This window comes from Paroedura picta, chromosome 3 (genome assembly GCF_049243985.1).
Source record: "Paroedura picta isolate Pp20150507F chromosome 3, Ppicta_v3.0, whole genome shotgun sequence".
Lineage (NCBI taxonomy): Eukaryota > Metazoa > Chordata > Lepidosauria > Squamata > Gekkonidae > Paroedura > Paroedura picta.
In genome coordinates, this window is record NC_135371.1 from 45,965,456 (window position 1) to 45,990,738 (window position 25,283).

At 40.2% G+C, this 25,283-nt stretch overlaps 1 protein-coding gene across 4 annotated transcripts in view; it reads right to left on the bottom strand.

The window, feature by feature from the left end:
* Positions 1-25,283, bottom strand: part of CACNA2D3 (calcium voltage-gated channel auxiliary subunit alpha2delta 3) — a 774,612-nt gene that overhangs the window by 31,144 nt on the left and 718,185 nt on the right. For 3 of the 4 annotated variants that reach the window (XM_077325515.1, XM_077325514.1, XM_077325516.1), the window contains 3 exons: positions 11,173-11,248; positions 8,928-8,980; positions 5,203-5,258 (listed from right to left, as the gene is read on the bottom strand). In XM_077325515.1, coding sequence (XP_077181630.1) covers positions 5,203-5,258; positions 8,928-8,980; positions 11,173-11,248 — 185 coding nt within the window. The remainder of the gene's footprint in view (positions 1-5,202; positions 5,259-8,927; positions 8,981-11,172; positions 11,249-25,283) is intronic. The other variant, XR_013229020.1, reaches the window with a different exon arrangement.

Below are 25,283 nucleotides of genomic sequence, written 5' to 3' on the forward strand. Positions count from 1 at the left end.
CCATGAACCCAACCTAAACTGCTCCAAAGCACTTCTAAATAATGGCCAAACCTTAGTACTCTGTTCATTCTGGCATGGGGGTGTCCAGTCTCCAGGTGGGGCCTGGAGTTCTCTTGAAATGACTACTATCCAGACCCCAGAGATTAGTTCCCCTGGAGGAAATGGCAGCTTTGGTGGATGGACTCTATAGTATTACTGCCCTGTTGAGCTTCCTTCCCTCCCCAAGCTTCAACCACCACAGCCTTTACTCCCATTCTCCTGGAATTTCCCACACTGGTGTTTGCATATATACTGCATATGGGTGCTTTTTTCATCTTCATGGGTACCTTATACTCACTGGAATCAATCTTCAATCTATAAATATAATTTTGAAAATGTATCCTAACCCGGATGGCCCAAGCCAGCTCGATCTTGTCAGATCTCAGAAACTAAACAAGGTCAGCAGTATTTAGTTCTTGGAAAGGAAACAACCAAGGAAGTCCAGGATCAGTAGGCAGAGGAAGACAATGGCAAGCTGTCTGAATGTCTCTTCCCTTAAAAGCCCCATGGGATTGCCATGAGTTGGCTGTGACTTGACAGCACTTTCTACTTCTTGTGTTTCAGCATCATAAACAGTAAGCAAGTCTAGTGTCACAAACCATCTGTCTAGATAGCTTCTTTATTGAACTCCCTCCCCAGACTCTATACCCCAAATATCCAGGAAATTGTGTTCTTGCAGCATTAATATTTCTGATAGCAGAAATTTAAATAGCTTTGGTCATCTTGTTCACTCACTATAAGCAGCCAATGCCAAAGGCACCTAACATTCTATCACAACTTTCTGACCTGTCTGAAATGGTGGAAGAACCTAACAAGTGGTGAAACAACCTACAAGAAGATCGGCCATACTCAACTTAACTCTGACCAACAGGCAAGAGCTGGTAGATGGGGAGAAGGAGATGGGGACCCTGGGTGGGGAGTGACCATGTCATCCTAGAATTTATTATAAGATGGGCAGCCAAGAAGTGTCTAGTCAGACATGTCTGTTTGACTTGCATAGGGCAGATTTTGATTTAAAGATATTATGAGAGTCATTCCATGGACCAGAATCCTGGAAGAGAAAGGAACAAGGGATGGGTAGGCTCTCTTTAAATAAGAGCTGTTGCATGCTTAAGCCATGACTATTCCAGCAAGAAGGACATATGGTAATGGATCCAAGAAGCCTATTGGTAAGTACAGAGAACTTCAGGAAGAGCTAAGGAAAAAAAAGGAAATGTTCAAAAAGTGGAGGGAAGGACAGACCTTTAAAGAACAGTATTTGCAGGTTACTAGGCACTGTAGGTCAGCCACCAGAGAGGCCAAAGCTGGGGGTGAGCAGTGACTGGCCAGGGAAGCCAATTATAACAAGAAAAGATGTCCCAATGTATACCGCATTGGTCAGACCTTACCTGGGGTATTGTGTGCAGTTCTGGAGGTCTCACTTCAAAAAGGATGTGGACAAAATGGAAAGGGTTCAGAGGAGAGTAATGAGAATTATCTGGGGCCTGGGGACCAAGCCCTATGATGGAAGGCTGAGTGACTTGTGAATGTTTGGCCTGGAGACAAGGAGGTTGAGACTACTGTCTTTAAAGAAAAGGTCCATTTTGGCAGGAGAAAATAGGACCCACAATAATGGGTTTAAACTACGTGTAGAATGATATCGACTAGATATTGGAAAAACTTTTCACAGAGTAGTTCAGCAGTGGAATCAACTACTTAAGGAGGAGGTGAGCTCCCCCTCACTGGAAGTCTTCAAGCAGCAGCTGGACAGAAACTTATATTGGATGCTTTAGGCTGATCCTGCATTGAGCAGGGGGTTGCCTACATGGCTTGTATGGCCCCTTCCAACTCTATGATGCTATGATTCTATAAGTATAACAGTCAAGTGGGTGATTCATGTCCATCACAGAATCCACAAAGCAGCAGAACCAGCCATTCATAAAGAAATTCCAAAGTAAGAAGAAAAATATAAATTTACTAATTAATCAGCAGGAAAATAAATGCCAGCAAAGTGAGAAGGGCTGTATATGCTCCAAGGGGCACATAATGTTAAGAGCAGAAAAATATGGCTTTCCTGCTTTACTCTACAAAAAGGGGAACCTACAAACAGGTAGAATAAGAGCTGTCCATGGACAGAGGTAGAGGCTAAGGGAAGTGTCAAAAAATGCAATTATCTGGGGAGAGCAGGGATAACTATGTACTTCCCCTTTGCCTGGCCTTGAATCAGCAGTGCAGGAAACAAATTTTCACAGGACCTTGCAAAGCCCAGCATTTACAGTGTTACAGAACCCAGTCATGCATTTTGCAACAGTTTAGGTAAATTTGTACTATAAAGAAACATCCCTATGCGGCTGAAGTGAGGGGATAAATGAAAAGCAAATATCTTACTCTTTTTCGCATCTCAGTGTTATGGGGCTAATTTCCTAAGGAACTGAGTTTTCAAGCTCTGGGACATGAAAGATGTAGTTGCTGCAACCCAGCGTCAGGATCTGTCTGCCTGTGAGCTTCCTGTCATGGTCATTTGCTATTGTCATTTCTCAGGCATCAATATAGTATCAATAGCCCCCTTTCACTCCCTGCTGTAATTGTACTGTCATTTGTAAATGTGGTGGGTGGGTAGAGGGGAGCCTGTCAGACCTGGGGAAGTCTGATTGTAACTGTTTCTGTTGCTTCACATCTCCTGAATATTATTTCGTTCTTTTATATAGTCTAATTGCTAACGTTCTCTGGGGAAGATGGAACCATGAGAGAGGGAGCTTGGATATTATTGGTGAGATAGGCCTTGGGATAGTCTTGCAAAAATGATAGAATGTGCACCTGGGCTAATTTGCATGCTCTCACCTGGGAACAAGGGAAGCCCACTTTTTCCTAGTTGGGGCCTTTCTGTCTGTGTCTGGGAGTGGGCCTTTTTGTGGTACTATTGATCAGTGTGTTGCCTATCAATTTAGTTTCAGCAAGAATAATCATGAGCTAATCACAGAGACTGATGTTGTCCCCTTTAATGCACATGGAGGCCCGAGAAGTGCTTAGATGAGAGACTTCTAGAGGTTCCAGGTAAACTATTTTGAGGAATATCAAGATTCCATAAACAAAGAAAGAGAACAGGCATATTGCTCCAGAGAATTTTAGATGTGATTGGTATTTTTGGGAAGACACAATTTTCAGTCTATGCTGGGAGCTTGTTTTAGTTAAAAAAGAAAAAAAAAGATTTCAGTACAGTAAGTGGAGAAGACATCTCACCATTTGACTTTCCGAACTGCCTCTCTTTAGTGCCTCCTGACCAGCTCCCCTGTGACTGCCAGCTCAGCCAGCTCCAATCTCTAAACACATGCTGCATTAAAATGATACCTTTCTGGTTATCAGGATGAAGGGGTACTCTCTAGCATCTTAGTAATTAAAGAAGTAGAGCGGGTGAAGTGTGTAATTACATGCTCTGCTTCCAGCTATCATGTCAATGAATATCCCTTAGGTGCAGTATCTTTACCTAGTGAGGTCATGGCAAACCTTGGCCCTTTAGGAAGGAAGGAAGGTTGTGAGTTAATAATACAGTTACATCTGTAACACACATTTATTTCTATTTGCTTTAAGGAAGAAAGACACTGATCCAAAAAAACCAAACAAAAACATTTCACTGGACATTGTGAGACAATATAAACCACGGGATTTGTAAGGGGTCACCTAAGGGCAGTACATGCCCACTGGCTGAAATCCAAGGACATAGGAGCAGAAGTGATGGTTATGTGCAACAGAGTCTGATGTATTCTTCCCTCCCTTCCTCCTGTCAGATTGTTAGCACAGGAAACTCTGAAATATTCACAAATGTCCTCCACTATGACAGGTGGCAGAGAAAAGGACAGGGAAATTCAATGCAATCTCTGAGCTCTGAGTACTCTGTCAGTTAAAACTAGTCAGTGTCAAGGACAAGTTGTACAGGTTTTGAAGATCCCTCCTCAGGAGAGATACTATTTACATGGATGTAGTGTCCTTGACACGTTGTACCATATACTTCTGGTGTGTCCTAAGTTTGAAGTATTTTGTCGCCCGTTAGCTAATTATCTGAAGAAATTGAAATTCAGTTGTGTTAACGAGAAACACTGGATTAAAATGATACTAAATGTGAGGGACACGGCAACTATTATAAAAGTAGCAAAGTTTTTACTGGCAATTTTAAATGAAAATCTTTTACGATAGATTTTACATCTGAAACTGTTTGAAATTTTCATTTTACGCTTTGCAATTTTATGCCAGTAAAGGTACTCTGATTCTGATTCTACAGGTTTGGGTGCTTGTTGCAACACCACTGGCATAGAGTCTTTTGACCATAATAGTGAATATGAGTCATTTATTTACATGTGAAAAAGGGGTAAAGTGGGTTAATGCTGCCCTAACCACGTGACTCCACGTGAGTCAGGTTTTGCCCTTCTCAGTTACACCCAGATTACAATCTAATTAATTGACCTGATTAATCAGAATTCAATCTGATCATATATGCTTAGTGCCTGACATTCATTGGCCCGGCCTTGTCCCAGGTTCCACTTCTTACTTACATCACCCTAACAGAATGGGAGATGCTGGGAACATGTTTCCTTCCAGGGAGATCAAATCACATGGAAGGAGACCAGTGTGTGACTGTAGAGTGCAGGTGACATGGGACTTCTGATGTTACTGGAATAAAGGAGACAGAACAGGCATACTTTAATGCTGGTATTGCCAAAGTAGTGTTAGAGAAGGCCCCCTAGAATGGCAGAACCAAGATAGGGATTTTGAACAGCAATGAATTAAGTAAATAAATAATTAATTGGCATTTTTACAACAGTTGTATAATATAGTATAGCCAGAAGAAGAAATGCTGCTGTGCAATATTCCAGCAGCAGCATCTTAAATGTTGCTTTTCACTGAACACTCTGTTTTATGCGTAATAATTTCATTGCAGTTTTAAAACAAGGGCTGGTATAGGATGTAGCCAAATTGTTTACCCTTTAGTATTCTCGGTCATCTTATCACTCTCAAACCACACGTTTCAGGCCAATGCTTACCATAAGCACAGTGATTTGTCTCTCTGGTTTCCTTTTTCAGAGAAGAAAACTAGAAGTGCCTGCACACACGAGGCTCCGTGTACTTTGTGGAATGCGGCTTTGTGTTTACAAAGGCATCGAACTCTTTTGTTAATGGAGTCATGCTTACCCTTTGCTGTTAGATCTGAGTGCCACCAGTTGCATAGATTAAATTCCACCAGAAACCTAAACAACAAAATATCAAATAGATCATGTGATTACATTTGACATTTTTATATCACCATCTGTCAGTTATACAATCCTTTTCATCCTATTCAAAATAAAGATAAATATTAAACACAGCCCAAGATAAGCTATTGTTTTCTACAGATATCAGTTTCCCCTCATTAAATGTATTTCGTAATACCCAGTTTTGTTACAATTAGAATTATATGGTATCAGAATTATATCATTTAATAATCGTGTCTTGACATAAAAAGCTGCTATTACATCACAGCCTATAACAATTTGATGTGTTACCATTATTTAGTTATTATTATTTATATAAACATCTGGATTCAGACCCCAAACAGAAATATAGAAAAGGTATCTCAACCAGGTACTTTCTGTCTTCTACCCCAAATACACAAACCTGGCAACCCAGGACACTCTATTGTCTCATGAAAAGGCACTAACACTGTGGCCATATCTGGATAAATGGGCTCTATTGTGAGACCCTATGCCATCAGTTTTCCTAGTTATGTCCATGACACTACAGACTTTCTGCAGAAAATGCAATCTTTGAACAACCTTCCAGAAAACACCATTTTGGCCACCATGGATGTGGAATCCCTGTATATCTACATTCCACACAAAGACAGATTATAAACCATAAGGAATACAATTTCTGACAACACCTCCACTGACTTAGCCACCAAATTGCACCATTTTGTTCTCACCCATAATCACTTCAGACTTAGTGTCACATTGTTTTTTCAGTTCAATGGGACAGCCATGGGCATCCGCGTTGCCCCTAAATATACCAACATCTTCATGGCAGACTTGGAACAATGCTTCCTGAACTCCCATCTACTCACCATCTCTTATACCTGTGATTCATTAATGACATTTTCATCTTCTGGACACATGGTAAAGAAGCCCTGGATACTTTTCACGAGCATATAATGACTTTCACCCCACCATCAACCTGACAATGATCAATCTACACAAGAAATACATTTTCTGGACACTACAATAAAAGTACACAATGGCCGCCTAGAAACCACATTATACCAGAATCCTACTGACCAACAAACATACCTGCATGCCTCTAGCTACCATCCTAAACACACCAAACAATCCATTGTATATAGCCATGCTCTATGCTACAATCCTATCTGCTCCAACCCTAAAGACAGGGATTCTCATCTGAGGGATCTACAAAAAACCTTTTTGGAACTTAAGTGCCCACCTGGAGAAACCAAGAAACAAATTAACAAAGCCAGAATGATATACAGAGAAAACCTATTACAAGGCAGGCCCAAAGAGACAATAACAGGACACCACTGGTGGTCACATACAGCTCTCAACACCAAACATTTCAACACATCATCAGGGACTTACAAGTTCTACTGGAAAATGACAGTTCTCTTACACAAACTCTGGGAGACAAACCTTTTCTTGCACATAAGCAGCCCTACAATCTCAAACAACTCCTCAATCACAATAATCATCTAATTTGAACATGAGCTTGCGACAAACCCAGATGTCAACTTTGACACTACATCCATTCAGACAACACAATCACTGGACCCAACACCCATTACACCATCAAAGGCTTATCTTCTAAAATTGTATACACCATCAAATGCAAACAATGCCCTTCCATTCTCTACACAGAACAAACAGGATGAACTCTATGCCAAAGGATAAATGGACACAAATCTGACATCATGAAACACAAGACTGATAAACCTGTGGGTAAACAACCTTCCAAGACATTCAATAGATGACCTCAAAGCAGCTGTTTTATTACAAAGTAACTTTAAGAACAGAATGGATAGGGAGACTGGTGAAATGCAAGGTATTACAACACTCAGAACAATGGAATCCCCAGGACTCAACAGGGACATTGATTTCTTAACTAACCTGCATTCTTAACAAGTCCCCAGGAAGGACTAATGCCTTCTATATTTTAATTTATCTCTTAATTGGAATAATTTATTTGAACAAGTAGATTGTAATGTAACTATGACTGGTATAATACTATTTAGTTTGAAACAGTATATATATATATATGCTTTCTTCTGGTCTGTGAATCAAATATTCCACTTCAAAGAATATGAAACCCCTAGATGCTCCCATACTTTAGAGGTCAGGCAAGGGTCAAAAGGGCAATAACTCAGCTAAACTGACTATCTATTTGCCCATCATTCTTTTTACATAGATATTGGCAAATTTCATTGTGGCCAGGTGTTTCCCATGCAATTCAATCTCAGGTGAATGCAAACAAATCTTCACTGCTGTCTTTTCCTATGTGTCTTTGGAACCTGGGCAATTTCATTATGCTGGATGTTAATTTGCCCTCTCACGCCATTTGTAAGTCTGAACTGATCATTTTCATTCCATGATATTGTATCTGAGGAAATGTGTGTGCACACGAAAGCTCATACCTTGAATAAAACTTTGTTGGACTCAAAGTTGCCACTGGACTCTAAATTTGTCCTGCTACTTCAGAACAACATGGCTACCCACTTGAATCTATCATTATTTACAGCTATCACCTTTAGAGGGACTTAAGAGCCAGCTATCACCTTTAGAGGGACTTAAGAGCCAGCTTCTTGCTGTGGATAAGGCTTCTAACCTGAAGAACTAGGTGGGGAAGCACTTCTCCACATGCAGCCAGCTGGGTGACCTTGGCTAGTCTCAGTCCTGTCAGAGCTATTCTGACCGAGCAGTAATATCAGGGCTCTCTGCGCCCCACCTGTCTCACAGGGCGTCTGTTGTAGGGAAGGGAAGGCAATCATAGGCCATTTTGAGACTCTTTGGGGTATAAATACCAACTCTTTTACTTATTCTTAATTCTGCATAAATATGCATAGGATTATAGTATCAGTATACTGTGATTTCCCTATAAAAGTCCAGTTTAAAAATTTCCTTGCTTTAATATAATAGTAAAAATAAAATCTTGTCTTATTTCTATTATAAATAGCAAAATATTTTCTAGTAGTATCAGAACTGATTATCCAGTGGCTAGTTGTAAACTTTTCCATGTTGAACTTTCCCATAATATACTGTATACTATAAATTTAGTCAATTCCTAGTGAGGAACACATTAATTATTTCTGATAATCATTGTCCAAGGTACAGCTTTCGTTCTGGGTTCTGTTTGGTTTTGTTCTTCTTAAGTACTGCAAGCCATACATTTTGATCCTGTTTTGCATTTTAACCAATAATTTTCTCTGCAATTAAAAGGATTTTTTTTTAAATGTGTCCTCCTTACATGGATGTGATATCTACTCAAGAAGTTCATGCCTATTCATTTGAAATACTATTAAAGGCTATTAAATTTAATACTGTGTGAGAAACACACCTGGATCTTCCAATAACTTCAACTATACTAATCAGTGGGTTGAAAACCCTGAGGTCACAGAGCAACAGAAGATCCCGTGGGCAAGTATACACGTTTCTGATCAGCCCACCCAAGCAGCCCTGAAAACAGCCAAACATTCATATTAGATTTAACTGTAACCACAACAATAAATTTAGTTTCCATTTTGCAAGCCACTAGAACAAAAAGCCAGCCGTTTTTAAAGTACATTCCAAATGTCAAAAAATTATATACAGAGAATTGACCCTCTGTCTCTTGCACACATACACACCTGATAAATAAGAAAGAAAATAAAATGTACTTACAAGACAAGCTCAGTCAGTATCCACTTTACTGCAGCAAAGAAGGCTTTATATGGCTAGAGAGAAGCAATTTTCTTAATCAAAAGGCCAGAATAAACAATATACACTAGTATGTACGCAACTTATTCTTTATATAGATTATTTTAGCCTACAAATGAAGAAGGCTTAAGAAGTCAAATACCACAGCTCTATAATGACATTTTAATGATAACATTTGAACCATCACGATCTCTCTAAAAATGAAATAAAATAACCAGTACAAAGATTAGCACTGGCAAAAAGAAAAGTGAATGAAATCACATTTCAGTTTTGCCTTCTAGGGGCTACCATTTCTCATGCAAATATAATCAACTTTGTCATTTTTTTCATCATTACTCTACCAATAAATATAAAGAGAAAAGAAAAATTGTGCCCAACTTGATTTTAACAAAGTGAAACCATAAAGGGGTGGTATCTGAATGCTGCCCTGCCCTGGATAGTCTTCAGATTGGGGGAGCTAGGTAGCATCAACCCTGGTAGATATCTGGACGGGAGATCTCCAAGGAATAACAAGAGCATGACACAGAGGCAGCCCAAAATCAAACCACTTCTGAACATCTCTTGCCTTGAAAACCCTATGGAGTTTCCACAGACAGCTGAGACTTGATGGCTAAAAAGCATCTGAAAGTTACAGAATAAGAGAAAAAATACAGAAAGTAAAAAAGATGTTGCAGAGTCTTAGATCATGTTTCCCCCCAAGAAAATTAAAAATCAGCTGTGTCATCTACAAAGATATTCTTTATTGTTTGGTTCCTAAAGGAAAGTTTTGATGCAGAATCCCTATTATAGTTCTTATTGTTATTTTTGTTATTATTGTTATTTTATTGCTTGCCCCTCCATGGAAACAGTTATGTTAAAGCATTTCTGCACTTAATGTGATCAATAAGAAAAAAATGCACATTAAAAAGTTACATTTTGGCAAATTTAAATATATCGACTTTGCCACAACTTGATGCAAAGTAAAAATGTAAACATTGGAATATGAAATATATTCATAGCAGCCAGTGGGGGGTACTGCAATGAAAACTGAAATATGGTTTAAACATCAAAAGTGCTATGCATGTATTTTTGGACTAGGAGGGAAACAAAACATTATACTGATGATTTCTAATGACAAAGTAGCGTGAGTAGAAGAACAAACTTCTTTACAATGTTGCTTACTTGCTTTAGCTAAAGAAGCAAAAACTATGTATTGAAAGTCCTTTAAGGAACAGTAATTCAGTAGCAAAGAATGGGGATCCAGATCGGTTACTAATGCTACCTACATGGAGATTGTTTTCTGTTTCTTCCGTTAAAAAACAACAGAGCACCCCTCCCCTTTCTTCAAGGTAAAATTTAAGCTAGTTCTTCCAAATTATCTGGTACCCCATGAAAGCAAGACAGCTTAAGACACACACACACACCAAAAAAAAAAAAAAAAAAAGCCTAAAAGGACATGTTTACTTAATAAACCATGAAGGTTTGGGGTGTTTCCATCATTTTGTTTATCCAACCATTCAAGAAATTGAATATACAAAGTTATTCCACCCTGTCTGAAGAGCTTTATAATTTAAAACAAATTCTGTTTCATAAAGATTTCCAGCAACAAGCAGATTGAAGACTTGGGTTCTAGATATTATATTGTTCGAAACCCACTAAACAATTTAATTCTCTGTTAGTTGGACATTCTATTTTTTTAAATTCAGAAATGAAAAAAGGCATCCTCCTGAGGAAGGTGGAGTTTGGGGAGGGCAGGGACGTTAACAGGGTATAATGCCTTAGAGTCCACCTTTCAAAGCAGTCATTTTCTCCAGGGGAACTGATCTCTGTCATCTGGAGTTGTAATCCCAGGAGTTCTCCAACCACTACCTGCAACCCAATATATTATATACATATAATGTATATATTTATGAACTCCAGAGAGCAGGTGTTTATCACAAAATGGACAGGCAGATAAAGTTTTCACATTCCTACTGCCTAACAGAAAATTGCTACTGTAGAACATTCTGAAATGGCAAATGTGAAACACATTGCATTTATTTTTGCAAAACATTTTTTCTTGTGACATGGGATAATGCGGAAAGCCATTCCCAGTATACTTTCTTTATAATAAAAAGGGGCTTAGAAGAATTCCGTAATAGAAAGATGAATCATGTCATATTTGTATGTGCATGTAATCTGTTTGAATGTGATTTAATGGAGGGGTGCTCATAATGTTAACTATACTTACGTCCAGTAAGCTATGGGCACTGTCGGTACTTTCTTTGTTTGTTCTACACATGGCTTGGTAGTCATAAAGAGTAATTCTATAGAGAAGAACAGAAAACTGCTTGACTAAAAGTAAGAAAACACACCAGGGGAAAACAGGGTGAAATACAACAGGATTTGCCCTCAAGGCATGTTGAGCAAAATAAAATTTTAAAAGGAGGTGGTAGGGTAAGAAAGGATCATTAATATACATTCCAGACAAGGAAGAATGAAAGGCAAAGGAGGGGAAATACCACAAATTCTGTAGGAACGTAATCAGGTTGTGAGACAAATAAATATAATGGGCAGGAATAAAAATAAGTGCTGGTTACACACAAAAAAAATTGAGAAGGAAACAACAGAAGGGAAAAGGATAAAATGCACTCTGTGTGATGTTCCAACAATTAATTTTTGATTGCAAACAAAGGGAACAAGACCAGCCTAACTTAAGCAAACTAAATCCCCACCCATTTCAATTAAGTCTGCCCACAGGCCTGAAGGAAAATATCCTGCCTCTTTACTATAGATTTAATGGGATGTTATTTACTAGCTATTTGTCTCCATGCCCTGAAAAGTTTCAGCTTCCCATTTCCCTGTTGCATTAAGCTGCTATTAAAGGGCCAGGACATTTTTCTCCAGGCCTGTTGGCAGCCCCCGTTTCAATGTGTGACTTTAGCATGTACTGAGATATCTGCCATTAAAACCAGTGGGACTTATACATATTTAACTTTGGCTGGGCTGATGCCCTAAGATTGCCTTTGAGCTTTAGGAAGCAAAGTTAGCCATTCATCTGAGAAGCAAGCAAATTGACGGAAATAATTCTTGCATCCACATATCTAGAAAGACAAGATATTTGTTTGTAGCCTATCAACATATAAGGGGCTTGAAATTCAGTGGAGTAATCAAAGCCGGCAGAGAGTTTTCATTCTCTCTAATAACACGTTTATTTATTTTACACAGCTTACAAGTGCAGCAGACATAATATGTGGCTATTTTATGAAGCCTTTCCTGTGATACTGAGATACTGCTTTAGATAGGGGGAAACCAGCTTCCTAGCCACCTAGAAGTTGTCTTGGGCAAAGCACTACATATTAGCCATGCCTAAGCTACAGAGACAGAGAAATATTTAGTAGGAAATGCAAAACAGTTTGTAGTCTTAATAGTTGTACAAAATAGTTTAGTAACGATTGTCATACATGTTGTGCAAACACAAAACAATACATTTGAAGAAAAACTTATTTGAACTTTTATATCCATGAGACATAAAAATGGACTATAACTAGTACATAGAGCAGGTAGATGTAGGGTTGTTACCTGTCTGCTGCTTACCCAGAAAAGGAAGGGAACTGAAAAATTTATATCTATGGACTGGCTCAGAACGTTCAAGGCCTGGGGCAGGACGCAGAAGTCCCCCCTTGCACCCCAGGCCTCTTTAGCCTTTGCTTGGTTCACAACCATGCCTTGCACTCAGAGATATACTGCTTCTCGATTTGTAGAATCCACTTAAAACTCTTGGTCAGTAGCCTTTGATCATCATTTCCTCTATGAATTGAAATAATCTATGCTAGGTATTACAGGATTCTTTTTAAATCCTACCCTCTCCCCTTACAAAGACCGCCAGTTCCCCTTCTGTCAATACCTAAACTGCACCAAAAGGGCCAAATTACCATTACAAGAGAGCAGCACGACTGGCATTGCCATTTTAAGCAGAGTTACACCCCCTACTTAACTTATACCCTTAGAAGAGCCTTCCAAATGCTGCCAAATCTCTCCATCTTCCAGATCAGTCCAAATCTTTCCATCTTTCGATAGTTTAAAAAACTGAACAGCTAATGTGTCATTTTCACTATCAACACCTTTCTAGGATGTTATTTGTTCTATAGAGGGGAAAATACAATTCACAAGTACTTTTATTCCCCCACCCCCCTATCGAGCAAGGGGAAAGCTAGGGAAAATGTCTAGGACAAATATCCCCTCGCAAGTGCTGTTGTTGTGAGGAACTTGAGTCGGAAAGTTGGATAGCATTTTTTCCTCTCCCGCATAACATAACAATTGGGTCCACACAAAATCATTCAATTCAATCCAATGCCTTGATCTTGCATTGCCAGTCATATCTTGGCACATAGCTTAAATGTTGTTTAGGAACCAAGAATTTGCTTCCCTGAAACAAGATATGTCCATGACCACCAAATTCCAAAATTTGCATGCAGGTAAGTGAGAGAAGCTGCTGTTTGGAAAAAGAAAAGAAAGGAAGAGGTGCTGATTCTCTACCAAATCTTCCAAAGTCAGGCAATACCATATCAGCGGGTTGAATTTATTAGCAATATGGAAAGGCAAAAATGGATGACAAGAAGTTGGGAGAAAGTGATGGCTGAGAGAGGACAGGAACGGACAGAAAGGATTCCATGTGTAGAAAATTCTCTCCTCCTCCTCCTCCTCCTCTTACTCCCTATTGTACCAGGGGCTCATGCTTATACAGCCTCCCTACTGATGCAAATGCCTGACTTCAGGCATGAAGGAAGAAGGAATTTCCTGTGCTGACTGATTGCTTTCCTTTCCACAATTCCCATCCCCAGTTGTTTCAAGAAATTTTGGGAAGTCTGGAGCTAAGAATGGAAACTCTAACATCTGCAAAAAGTATTAAGATGTAATAAATTAATGTGTCAAAAAGAAATTAAGCAGATTTTCATAGCTTTATCATAGTTCAACTGAATCTCCTGGGTTTCAGAAATTGTAATGGATGTGTTATCATTTTTGAGCAGGTGAAATGAGTCACATTTCATACTGTGGCATGGCTACAAAAGTGAGTCACTGTGATCTGTGAATGAAACAGTTCATAACATCCAGTAACATATTTTCCACATTATTGAAGTCTAGTCTTTTGATATGCTATATTGAGTTGAATGTCGTAGAATCATTTAATCATAGAGTTGAAGTGTCCTCCAGGGTCATGTAGTCCAACTCCCCCTCCCCCTTTGCAGGAAATCCACAACTACCTGCCCACCCACAGTGACCCCAAATTCATGCCCAGATAATGCCTCTTTCCCCCCAAAAAATCCCAGAATCCCTGACCAGTCTGGCCTGGAGGAAATTTACCTCCTGACCCCAAAGTGGTGATTGGCATTTTCCTGGGCATTCAAGAAAGGGCAACAAGAGCCAAGCACAGAAACAATCCTTTCTGCCCATCCACTTACAAACTTCTTAGGTACAAAGAAGCCCTGACAGTAACAATGTTTCCATTATAGCTTTGTAAATTAAACACTAATCTAATATATATATATCTTTAAACAGCCCGTGGCGCCACGGGCGCCACGGACTAAATAATTCGTTAAGCCCCCTTGAGGTGGGCTTTGTCCGTGATGAGGAAGGGTCCGGGTTGGACCCTTCCTCACGACAGACAATCGGAGGGACCAATCAGCAGGTGCGAAGCGCCTGCCGATTGGTCCCTCCGATTCCCAGCCTGAGCAACTGCGAGCCGCGCGCAGCAAAACGCCTCTCGCCGCGTCAGCCCGCCGCCCGAGGGAGCCTGCCTGCCTGCTGCCTACAAAAGCCTGCTGCCGCCGCCGCCACCGACGACGACGCCGACCAGCCCGCCGCCGGTGAGTCCTAGCGCCCGCTGCATTTCCCTGCAGCGGGCTTGCTTACTAGTATCTATATAATTTGGAAAACATTATTACTTGGCAGGTATGTATATCATAGGCACCGATAGATACTCTCATTTCTTATGAAGTGTGGCAGAGGTCCTGAGGTGGTCAAAAATTGATTACAGTTCCTTTTGAGATGAATCCTGCACATGACCATTCAGGACAATGACACAATTGTTACAGTCCCTTCTAAATTAAATAAACTCCAAGACAAAGATTGGCCAGGGGACCAATTGCCTTGCCTACAGAAGACTGGCAATTGGAGAGTATAAAAAGCTCTCTGCATTTTTGCTGCAGGCATTTTCTACATGCTGTAGCCACTCTCTCTCCATAGGAGCCTTAAGGGAGTAACCAGTTACTTTGGGGCTGAGCAGGAATTTGGGGGGTGGTCCCTAGATTGGGGTTCTCTTTTTCACCTGCTTCATGGGAAGGCAGGGGTAAATAGGCCTAGACTGTTGACTGGTTATGCCTTAACTAGGTTGGCTGAAATAGGATAGAATCATTCATAATAGGTAGGGAGAATTTGGCAAGCACCCTATTATGCAATTATGAAGGGAGATTCTAAACAGACCATTAATTGTCCTATGACTGGGTGGATTGAACAGAATTGCATTGGGTGCTGGGCAGCATCAATTTCGTTGTTTTATGGCATGTTTAGGGAAGGTGATGGAGCTGGGCACCTCTCTAACAGAGTCAGAGTGCAGGTGTGGATAAACAAAGTCAGCAGTAGAATGCCGACTGAGTTTGGAGCCAGGCAGGCCCTGTATAAATCAAAGGTAGATAGGAGAGGCTGCCAAGTTCAGGCTGCCCTCAATGGTAGGATTAGTAATAATGTTGCTGATCAGACACTTGATAATATAGTTAAACCAATTCCTACACCAGCTGGGAGCAGTGGTTAAGAGTGGTGGCCTCTAATCTAGAGAGCTGGTTTTGATTCCCATCTGCATTTCTCCACATGCAGCCAGCTGGGTGACCTTGGGCCAGATACAGTCTCTCAGAACTATTTAGTTTCATGTACCATGCAGGGTGTCTGCTTGGGGTGAGGAAAGGCAAGCAGTTGTAAGCTGCTTTGAGACTCCTTCAGGTAGTAAAAAGCAGGGTGCAAAAAACCAGCTCTTCTCTCTTCTCTTCTTCCTTCACAGGGGTGCCTGAGATAAGCTTCAAGTTTCCCTAGCTGTGCAGAAGCCTTCACAATGCATCTTCCCATACTGCTGGAAGAACACTCAAATCTCTGAATTCCTGTATGAATCCTTACTGCAGTTCTTCCTGCCTAGGCATGGGCAGGAGCCACACTTTTGTGGTTCGTTATATAGCCAAACCATAAATTGAATCATGAACAGATACAAACCAGGAAGTTGGTTCATGAAACGAACCATTTCATGTTGGTTAATAACCCCTGCTTTCTGCTCCCCACTGCTTTTTGTAAGTTGTCTTGGCACCCCAAGATAGGCAGGCAAAGTGACAACAATAAAAATGCCTGGCAAGAGTTATAGAGAGGATATTAGGATAAAGCTGGAATCCCATGAGGCTTGCACAGAAATCTAAAGGCAGGCAAGAGCAGTCCAAGTTGGCAGGTGGGTATCCCATGTAAGGAAGGCAGAGAAAGCACAGAGCCTTGGATGGCTGACACAATGAATGAACATTTGGTAGAAAACAAACAATTTAAGTTTATGAACTGCAAGGATTGATACACAGACAGCCTATTCCTGTGTATAGTGTAAATTTGCTGATTAGAAATGGTCCCCATCAGGTTCATTCTCTTCTGAATTTCTCTGACTTCTCTTTCAAACGTTACAGTGAACACAAGCATAAGCAAAGTAGAGTGTATACTTGATTTCTCTTTGTATGTGCATTCAGTGTGTTACAGTCAATGTATGTACAGCTAACATGTGATCTAAAGATCATATTTATCCAGATATTAGTGCCCTCTTTCTTTTGTAAAGTGAACACACACTGACTCTTTCTTACAAAGAGATCTACATGCAGGATGCATCTGTGTTCACTGTGACACACAGGGCTTCAGTCTGAGCTCACTTAGAAATTGCAAAAATCATGCATGCACATCCCTAGCCCAAAGAAGTGTGAAATATGCTGAAAGAGGAGACATTTAAGGAGTTTGAGAACTATGTGAAGAACATATACAAGGATAAGAAAATAAAAATTTCAACTTAGGATCTTGGCTTCTACTTGATTGTTTTCTCACTTGGGATGGCAAACATTTGAATATGACACCGTATTGTTTTGGAAATGATGAAATTAACTATTGTTTAATATTCACTGTGTTTAAATTATCATTCTACTAGTAATATAGCCTGTTGTACCTTGGATACAACGGGCGCTAGTGGTGTTGCGGGCGGCTCCGACACGTCAGAGTGGCGGCGAGGCGGCAGCAAGGGAGCCGCTGCCAGACGCGCTGCGCGCGGCTGGTGGCTGCTCCCTGGCTGGCGTGGCGGCAATCGCAGAGGCCAATCGGCAGGTGCTTTGCGCCTGCCGATTGGCCCTGCGATTGTCAGTCCAGAGGAAGGGGCCAATCGGGACCCTTCCTCATCACGGACAAAACCCGCCCTAACTCATCCCCCCCAGGCCTTAGCAAATTATTTAGTCCGCGGCGCCCGTGGCGCCGCGGGCATGTTAAGGATTAGGAGCTACATTAAATCAAGAAACTGAAATCACAATTTTTGCATTTTTATAGTTTGAAATAGTTGGTTTGCTTGAACAATCTCAGAAATTGGTGCTGAGGGGTTCCTTGCAGGGTTTGATTTTATCCATCTTGCTGTTTAATATTTATGCACAGCTGGTGGAAGAAGTCATCACAACATTTGAGCTGCAGTATCCCCGAAGTACAGATGCCACCCAGCTCTTTCTTCCTTTACCACGTAACCTACCTATATCTTCCTTTCTTTCCTACCTAAATCAAAGGATGCTGTTGATATTCTGAAGTTTGGGACTTAATAATGGGCTTGATCAGAGTAAACAAACTGCAACTTAATCCTGATAAGACAGAAGTTCTCTGGTTTAGTAGTAAGGGTAGGAACATGAGATCTCACTTGATGGGGTTATACTCACCTTGAAAAGCCAGGTTCACATCTTGGGAGTGCTAGCTGGGTTTGTACTGGCACACGGGCACTGGTTTTGCTATGAATATGGTCCTGCTTATGCTGGCCTTGAAAAATGCCCCCATCCCTCAGCTTGTACTGAATAGATTTTCTGGGACTGATTCTGTTCTGCTGGGCTTCTATTGCCCTAGCTTTTTTGCTATTTTTCCTCTCCATTGGAAACAATGGGGCACCTTTGGGAGGGGCATAACTCAATCCTTATTGAACTTGGAAGACAAGATAAAGAGAGTCAGTCAAAGATCCCCTGAAAGTTTAGTATCTCTAGCTTGCACAGGATCCATCCTATACACTCCTGAACCTGCGCCTGTCAAAATCACCATCTATCAGTTGTCTTTTTCCCAGAAAGCACTTTCCTGGGTGTGCCTTCTGAGTGGGCATAACTTGGACTCTGTAATGTCAATCCTCACCAAACGTGGAGGGCATGTAAAGGACCATGAGCTGGAGAACTCCTGTGAGTTTAGTGTCTCTAGCACGCTGGGGAACATTCTACCATTGAATGAACCTCAAAAAATGAACTAGTTCACTTGGCTTTTAAAAGTGTGTTATTATTTGTGGTTCACACACCAGGCACGGTATGAACCACACACCCAACCAAATTGCATTTTCCAGGTTTGTGTCCACCCCTAGTTTTGATCTTTAAGCCCTACATGGTTTTAGATTGGGTACCTGAAGTACCATATTCTCTCAGATGTTCTTGCCCGGGAATTAAGAGCACAGGGAGGGGCTCTCCTGACTGTCTCATTAATCGAAGAAGCTTATATGGTAAGGTACATGAGAGAAGGCCTTTTCAATGGTATAACTTCCATTATGGTGCATCCTTCATATTATGGCATAATCTCTATACTGAGGTGTGTACTTTTGATCTTCATGAAGACAGTTTTACTTAGGACATAATTTACTTAATTTCACTGGCAGTCTTAAATTGTGATTTCAAAAAAAATCTTCGTTTTTTTAAATGCCTTAGGTATTTCATTCATATTGTAAGCCCCATTGATCTCCAGAAAGAAGAAAGGTACTAATAAATGTTTAAAATAAATATATAAATAAATAACATCACTGATTAAATGTATTCCTTCTTCAGTGGACAGATCTGGCACGAAGCCTTTGGGTACTTCCTGTTATCCTCATTATTGGGATATTTTAAAGTCTGTACTGCTCAACTACCCCATTAACAGGGCCATGAGTATTTAGAGCAGGGGTAGTCAGACTGCGGCCCTCCAGATGTCCATGGACTACAATTCCCAGGAGCCCCTGCCAGCATTTGCTGGCAGGGGCTCCTGGGAATTGTAGTCCATGGACATCTGGAGGGCCACAGTTTGACTACCCCTGATTTAGAGCTTGATCACAATCTAGTTTTTTCTGGGCCACATGAATTTCCCCCAGAAGGAAACCAGAGAACATGTGCATGTGACGATCCCTTCCCATTTCCTAATGTTGTAACAGTGGGTGATTCTATGCTATAACCATGAAAATGTGTTCATTTTCACAATTACATTTTAATAAAGACATAGGGCAAAAAATATCCTTTGACCTCAGAATCAAGTAACACCGCAAAAGTAGAGCTTCCAGATAATTTCCCATTCTGTAGTGGTTCTGTAACTTTAAAATATCTACCGTTGGTGACTGACTGCTTCCTGCTCCTTTGATTATAGCTAAGGAACATTCTAATTATCTGCTTTCCTTCTGAACTAAATTTATACCAAAACTGCCCAGCCCAGGCTTAGGAATACACAGTACTGCACAGAGCCTTAGTGCCTTAGTGTTTCTGACATCATTGTGCTAACTAATCATAACCTTATTATCATCAGTGACTATACAAACCTTTTGTATCAGACAAAAGATTAATGTAGCATATTCATTAGAAACTTCCCCAGCCATAAGGCAAAAACATATTCCATCAACTAAGTGGGTGTCTTTTTAGAACAGATACCTTGAGACAAAATGTGTCCTTTCAAACACAATTTCCTGATATTGTAAAACACTGCAATGTATTACCCAAAGAAGTCACAGCTTACAATTTTAGATGAAGGGGGGGGGGGAGCAGAGCTGCCTGAAATCAATTCAGCATCAAAAGATTACCAGCAGCACAGGTATTGCCAGCAAATTGCAACACTGTTTGCCGTATCATTTTTGTAGGCATCTTACATTTCTGTTGAAAGTATCCAATTATGCTCTCCAAAGAGATATTAACTTGCCATACATAAATGGAAGGCCTTTATTTAAATCAAGGCATGCTACTGATGCTTGGACAGATATCTAGTATAGTACATTTCAAGAACCCAAAATGGGCAGTGCCAAGAGTAAATAATAACAAATATTTGTCCAATATTTAAAAACATTTTGCATGGAAAAATGTAATATATCAGACTTCTTGCAAGAATGTACTAGTAAAGAAACCCTGAATCATTGAAAGAAACTGGTAGGTGTTTGAATTTTGCTGCTTATCTTGACAGACTGAATTCCTTCTCATTGTTCACAACTGAACAAGAGGTAGGAATCTCTCTTCAATCTATTGTCTTAAAAAGAAAAAAGAAACAAATTTAGCATCTAATCAAACTTTGTTTCAGCAAATTTTAAGATCCCTGTGCTCATAAAATTCTTCAGGTGGTCTTCTGTTCAGCAAGCAGTGTACTCTCTTACTTTCTCCAACCAAATGTCAATATTAGGTAATTCTTGTTGTTTCTGTTTTGTGGCAATCAGGGGTCTGGCAGCCATTATTGTGCAGAAGAATAATTCCTGGCAAACACAGGCAAATTATCAGGGAAAATACCTAACAGCATATTCTCTTAAGGTTATCATGGATTTTTATCCAATAGCTTTTAAACCTCACACACAACCACCACCAATGAACCAATACTCTCCTTGCATCTCCGGCACCATCCATCAAATTGACCAGACATTTTGCTAACATCTTTAGGGGTTAATTACCAACTATAAAACATCTTGTACCAATGTTCCCTCAATAATTGACATTTTGTTAGTTTCACATTTTTAGACCAAAGTCATTGTCATACATCGTTACCTTTTCCTCAAAGTTCTACATCCAACTCACCATGCAAGTTCACCTGGAGGAAATTCACCTGCTCTGCTTCTGTGTCCAACTTTAACAAATATTTATACACTCTTCCTAATAAGTGGTGTTTCTGCAACATTACTTCTGTTTCAAACTTGGTCAAGTCTCTTAGTTTTCTGTCATAAGTTTTTAAGTCCTCTTTCATCCTTGACACAAATTGTGTATGGGTAAACCAATCTACCTTCTTGCCGCCACTCCTGCCAGCCTCTTATCGATTCACATATATTCATCAAGTCTTGATATTTTATAAAGTCTACCTTCTTCCGCACCTGCTCATCAAAAAAGGCATCGGAGCTTTTAAGGGAGATATTTTAGGGCTTAGACTGGCCCTATATTTTAGCCAGATTGTTAAAAATCTACCTCTTGGGTGATGTTTGTGTTGCATTTGTTTATTCTTGCTTGGCCAGAGTAGATTATGCAATCCTGCCAAAGACTGATTTTGCTATCTTTAAGAGTCTCCCTTGTGGCTCTCTCATTCAATCAGAGATCCAAACAAGTCCTGCTGCAGTAATGTTTAAGGTTAGGAACATTCATGCCCCCCTTCTTTGATCATTCTACAAGATTTTAAAGCCAAGCCTGGCTCGTCTATAGCTCCACATAAGATTTTTCAACTGTCTCTGCCACTCTGACAAATTTTTATCTCTTTAACTCAATTGGCAGTGTTTGGAACAGAAAGTTCAATCTGAGCAAAACATCCATTTTAATTATTGCTATCCTGGCAGACCAGGAAAAATTTAGTTTAGCCCAATTTAAAAGATCCTTCTGAATTTTCTGCCAGACTCCCTTGTAATTATTTTGATAGTTTCAAGTCTTTATCTATATAAACTCTATATAAACTCTGAGGTATTTAACCTTGAATCGAAAACCATATTAAGGCTTAGAGCAGCTTTGTCTGCCACTAGTTCCCATGAAGAGCCCATATCTGCTTACTCCCAACTAATTAATAATTTTGGTTCTCTAGCCAATCCTATTTCCTTGCCAGTTTACACAACTATAACCTGGTTTGACAAGGAATGCTGTTCAGCAAAAAAGTTATCGAATTCCTCCAAACAATTCATTAGCTTTGGAACTGATGTTTTGGGCTCCGCCATGGTTAGCACCACATTGTCTGCATAGTTTCAAACTTTGAACTCTTTTTTTACCATCTGATTTTAAGCCTGGAAACATTCATAGAATCATAGAGTTATAAGGGAACCAGGGTCATCTAGTCCAACCCCCTGAACAATGCAGGAACTCACAACTCCTGCCCACCCATGGTGACCCCAATTTCTTGCCCAAATGATCCCGCCACCAAAAATCTCCAGAATCCAGCCTGGCCTGGAGGAAATTCATTTACCTACAGCAGCAATTAGCAATTTCCTGCATATACAAGGAAGGGCCACAATAGACAAAAACTGGCACATCTCTTCCTGCCCACCCACTCACAATCTGCCTAAGTTCATAAAATAAACATTTTTGTGAGATGACTATCTAGCCTCTGCTTAAAAACTTCCAAAGGAGGAGAACTTACCACTTCCCGATGAAGCCTGTTCCATGGAGGAACTGTTCTGTCATGAACTTCTTCTGGATGTTTAGACAAAAATTCTTTTGAATTAATTTAAACCCACTGGTTCTGATCCGACCCTCTGGGGCAACAGAAAACAACTCTGCTCCATCTTCTATATGACAGCCCCACAAGTAGTTGAAGAAGGTTATCTTATCACCTCATAGCTGCGTTCTCTCAAGGCTAAATAGACCAAGGTCCCTCAACCTTTCCTTATACAACTTGGTTTCCAAACCCCTCACCACCTTTGTAATCCTCCTCTGGACACTCTCCAGTTTCTCTACATCTTTCTTCAGTTGTGGTGCCCAAAACTGTACACAATACTCTAAGTGAGGTCTAACCAGAGCAGAGTAAAGTGGTAACATCACCTCATGTGATCTGGACACTATACTTTTAATACAGCCCCAAACCCCATTTTCCATTGTAGCTACAGTTGACTCATGATCAGTGTATGGTCTACTAAGACTTCCAGATCCTTTTCACACATACTGCTGCCAAGACAAGTCTTGCCCATTCTATTGCGATGCATTTGATTTTTTCTACCTAGATGCAGAACTTTACATTTTCCACTATTAAAATTAATTGTATTCATTTTAGCCCTGTTTTCCAGCCTGTCAAGATCAGCCTGTATCCTGATTCTGTCTTCTGGTGTGTTTGCTACGCCTCTCAGTTAGTATTATCTGAAAATTTAGTAAGCACCCCCTTTATTCCTTCATCCAAATAATTTATGAATATGTTGAACAACACAGGGCCCAGAACAGATCCCTGGGGTACTCCACTCATCACTCCAAGATGATAAACAGTTAACAAGCACCCTTTGGGTGAAATCTGTCAACCAGTTCTTGACCCACCAAGCAGTAATAGGATCCATACAGCATTTTATCAAATTGCCAATAAGAATATCATAGGAAACCTTATCAAAATATTACTGAAATCAAGGTAAACAATGTTCACAACATTACCATGATCTAGCAAGGCAGTAACTTTCTCAAAAAAAGAGATAAGGTTAGTCTGACATGACTTATTCTTAAGAAAGCCATGCTGATTCTTAATAATTACAACCATCCACTCTAGCTGCTCAAGGACCGACTGCTGGATGATTTGTCCAAAAATTTGGCCAGCTTTAGATGTCAAGCTGATAGGTCGGTAGTTACCCAGATCCTCCTTTTTCCCCACTTCTTGAAGATTGGGAAAATATTTGCCTACCTCCAATATTCTGGCACTTCACCTGTTCTCCATGAATTGTAAAAAATAATGAACAGAGACTCAAAAATTACATCTGCAAATTCTTTTATTACCCTTGGATGCAATTCATCGGGCCCCGAAGATTTGGTTTCATTTAAAGAAACTAGTCATTTCTGCATTATTTTTCTTTCTTTTCCTAAGCCTCAGCCATCAACAGGAAGAACAGATGAAAACACAACCTGTGCTCCCAAGTCCTTCACTTTTTTCTCCAAGGCCATGTAATCTCATATGCTCCACACTACACTGGGCAGTATCATTTGTTGCCACTTGAATGAGCAGGAAGGGATATCTGTCCTTGGGCTTTACAAATCTTTCCACCCTTTCCATGACAACCTTGATTCTCATACCAGGTAGACAGCATACCTCTTGAAATAACAAGTCTGGCTGACATACTTTGGCTTCTGTTCCTCTCAACAGGGAATCCCCAATTACCAGCACCTGTCTCCTAGTCCTAACACAGTGGGAAGCAGAAGAGGTAGTCCTCTCATCCACAGGGACCTCTGAAACCTCTGAGTTGGAGGAATAGTTCTTGTTTTCCAGAGTCACTATCTACAGGCAGATCCTGGAAATGATTTCTGAGTGTAACAAAGGCAGAATATCTTTTTATTTTTCAATCTATCTGGGTAATGTTCTTCCACCCACTGTCCTCTTGTATTGGGTTCTCCTCTAATTAGTGAGAGACCTTTCCCACCTCTCCCAATTGTTCTCCAAAAAGTGCTCCATGAGTTCTTTCAAAGAACTCTTCACCCTCCTTTTTAAAATAAAGCATGGACAGGCATTCTTCTTGCTTCTGTACCTTCTTCTCCAGGAGCGCTACTAACTTGCACTTGGTGTATGTGTATTTAGTTACTCTCAGGTAAAAATACAAACACACCACAGATAGTGAAAGTCACAGCCTCAGGTCCATCACCAGCTACACCACTTGGATCCACTGCGAGAAGAAGCAGACCACTATCTAGCTTTCACACTGTCAAAAGCCTTCTCAGTATCTAAAAAAGAAATGTTAAGTTATGTCCAAATGTCTTAGCAAATCCCAGTGCATTCAAAACATAGCAGACATTGTCTTTTATGTATCTTTTTGGAATGAAACCTGTTTTATCCTCATGGATAATTTTAGGTATGTATTTTTCCAACCTTTCTGCCATACTTTTAGCAAAAAATGTAATCAGAAGATAAATCTGTTTAGATGAGTCAGTTTCTTCTTTGTGAATTTGTGTCAAATAAGACTGTTCCCAAGACTTTGCATAAATTCTACCAGGCTGTTCAATAATCTCGCTCATCACGTGGTGGAGTACAATTGTGGCTATCTGGAGCCTCTTCATATAAAAATCCAGAGTTAGGCCATCAGGAGCCAGTGCCTTCCCATTCTTAAGAAGTACAATGTCACGACTAATTCCTTGCACTGTCACTTTCTGATTTAGTACTTTCTGTTGTTCCTGTGTGAACTTCTCTAGCATTAAGCTTGCCAAATAC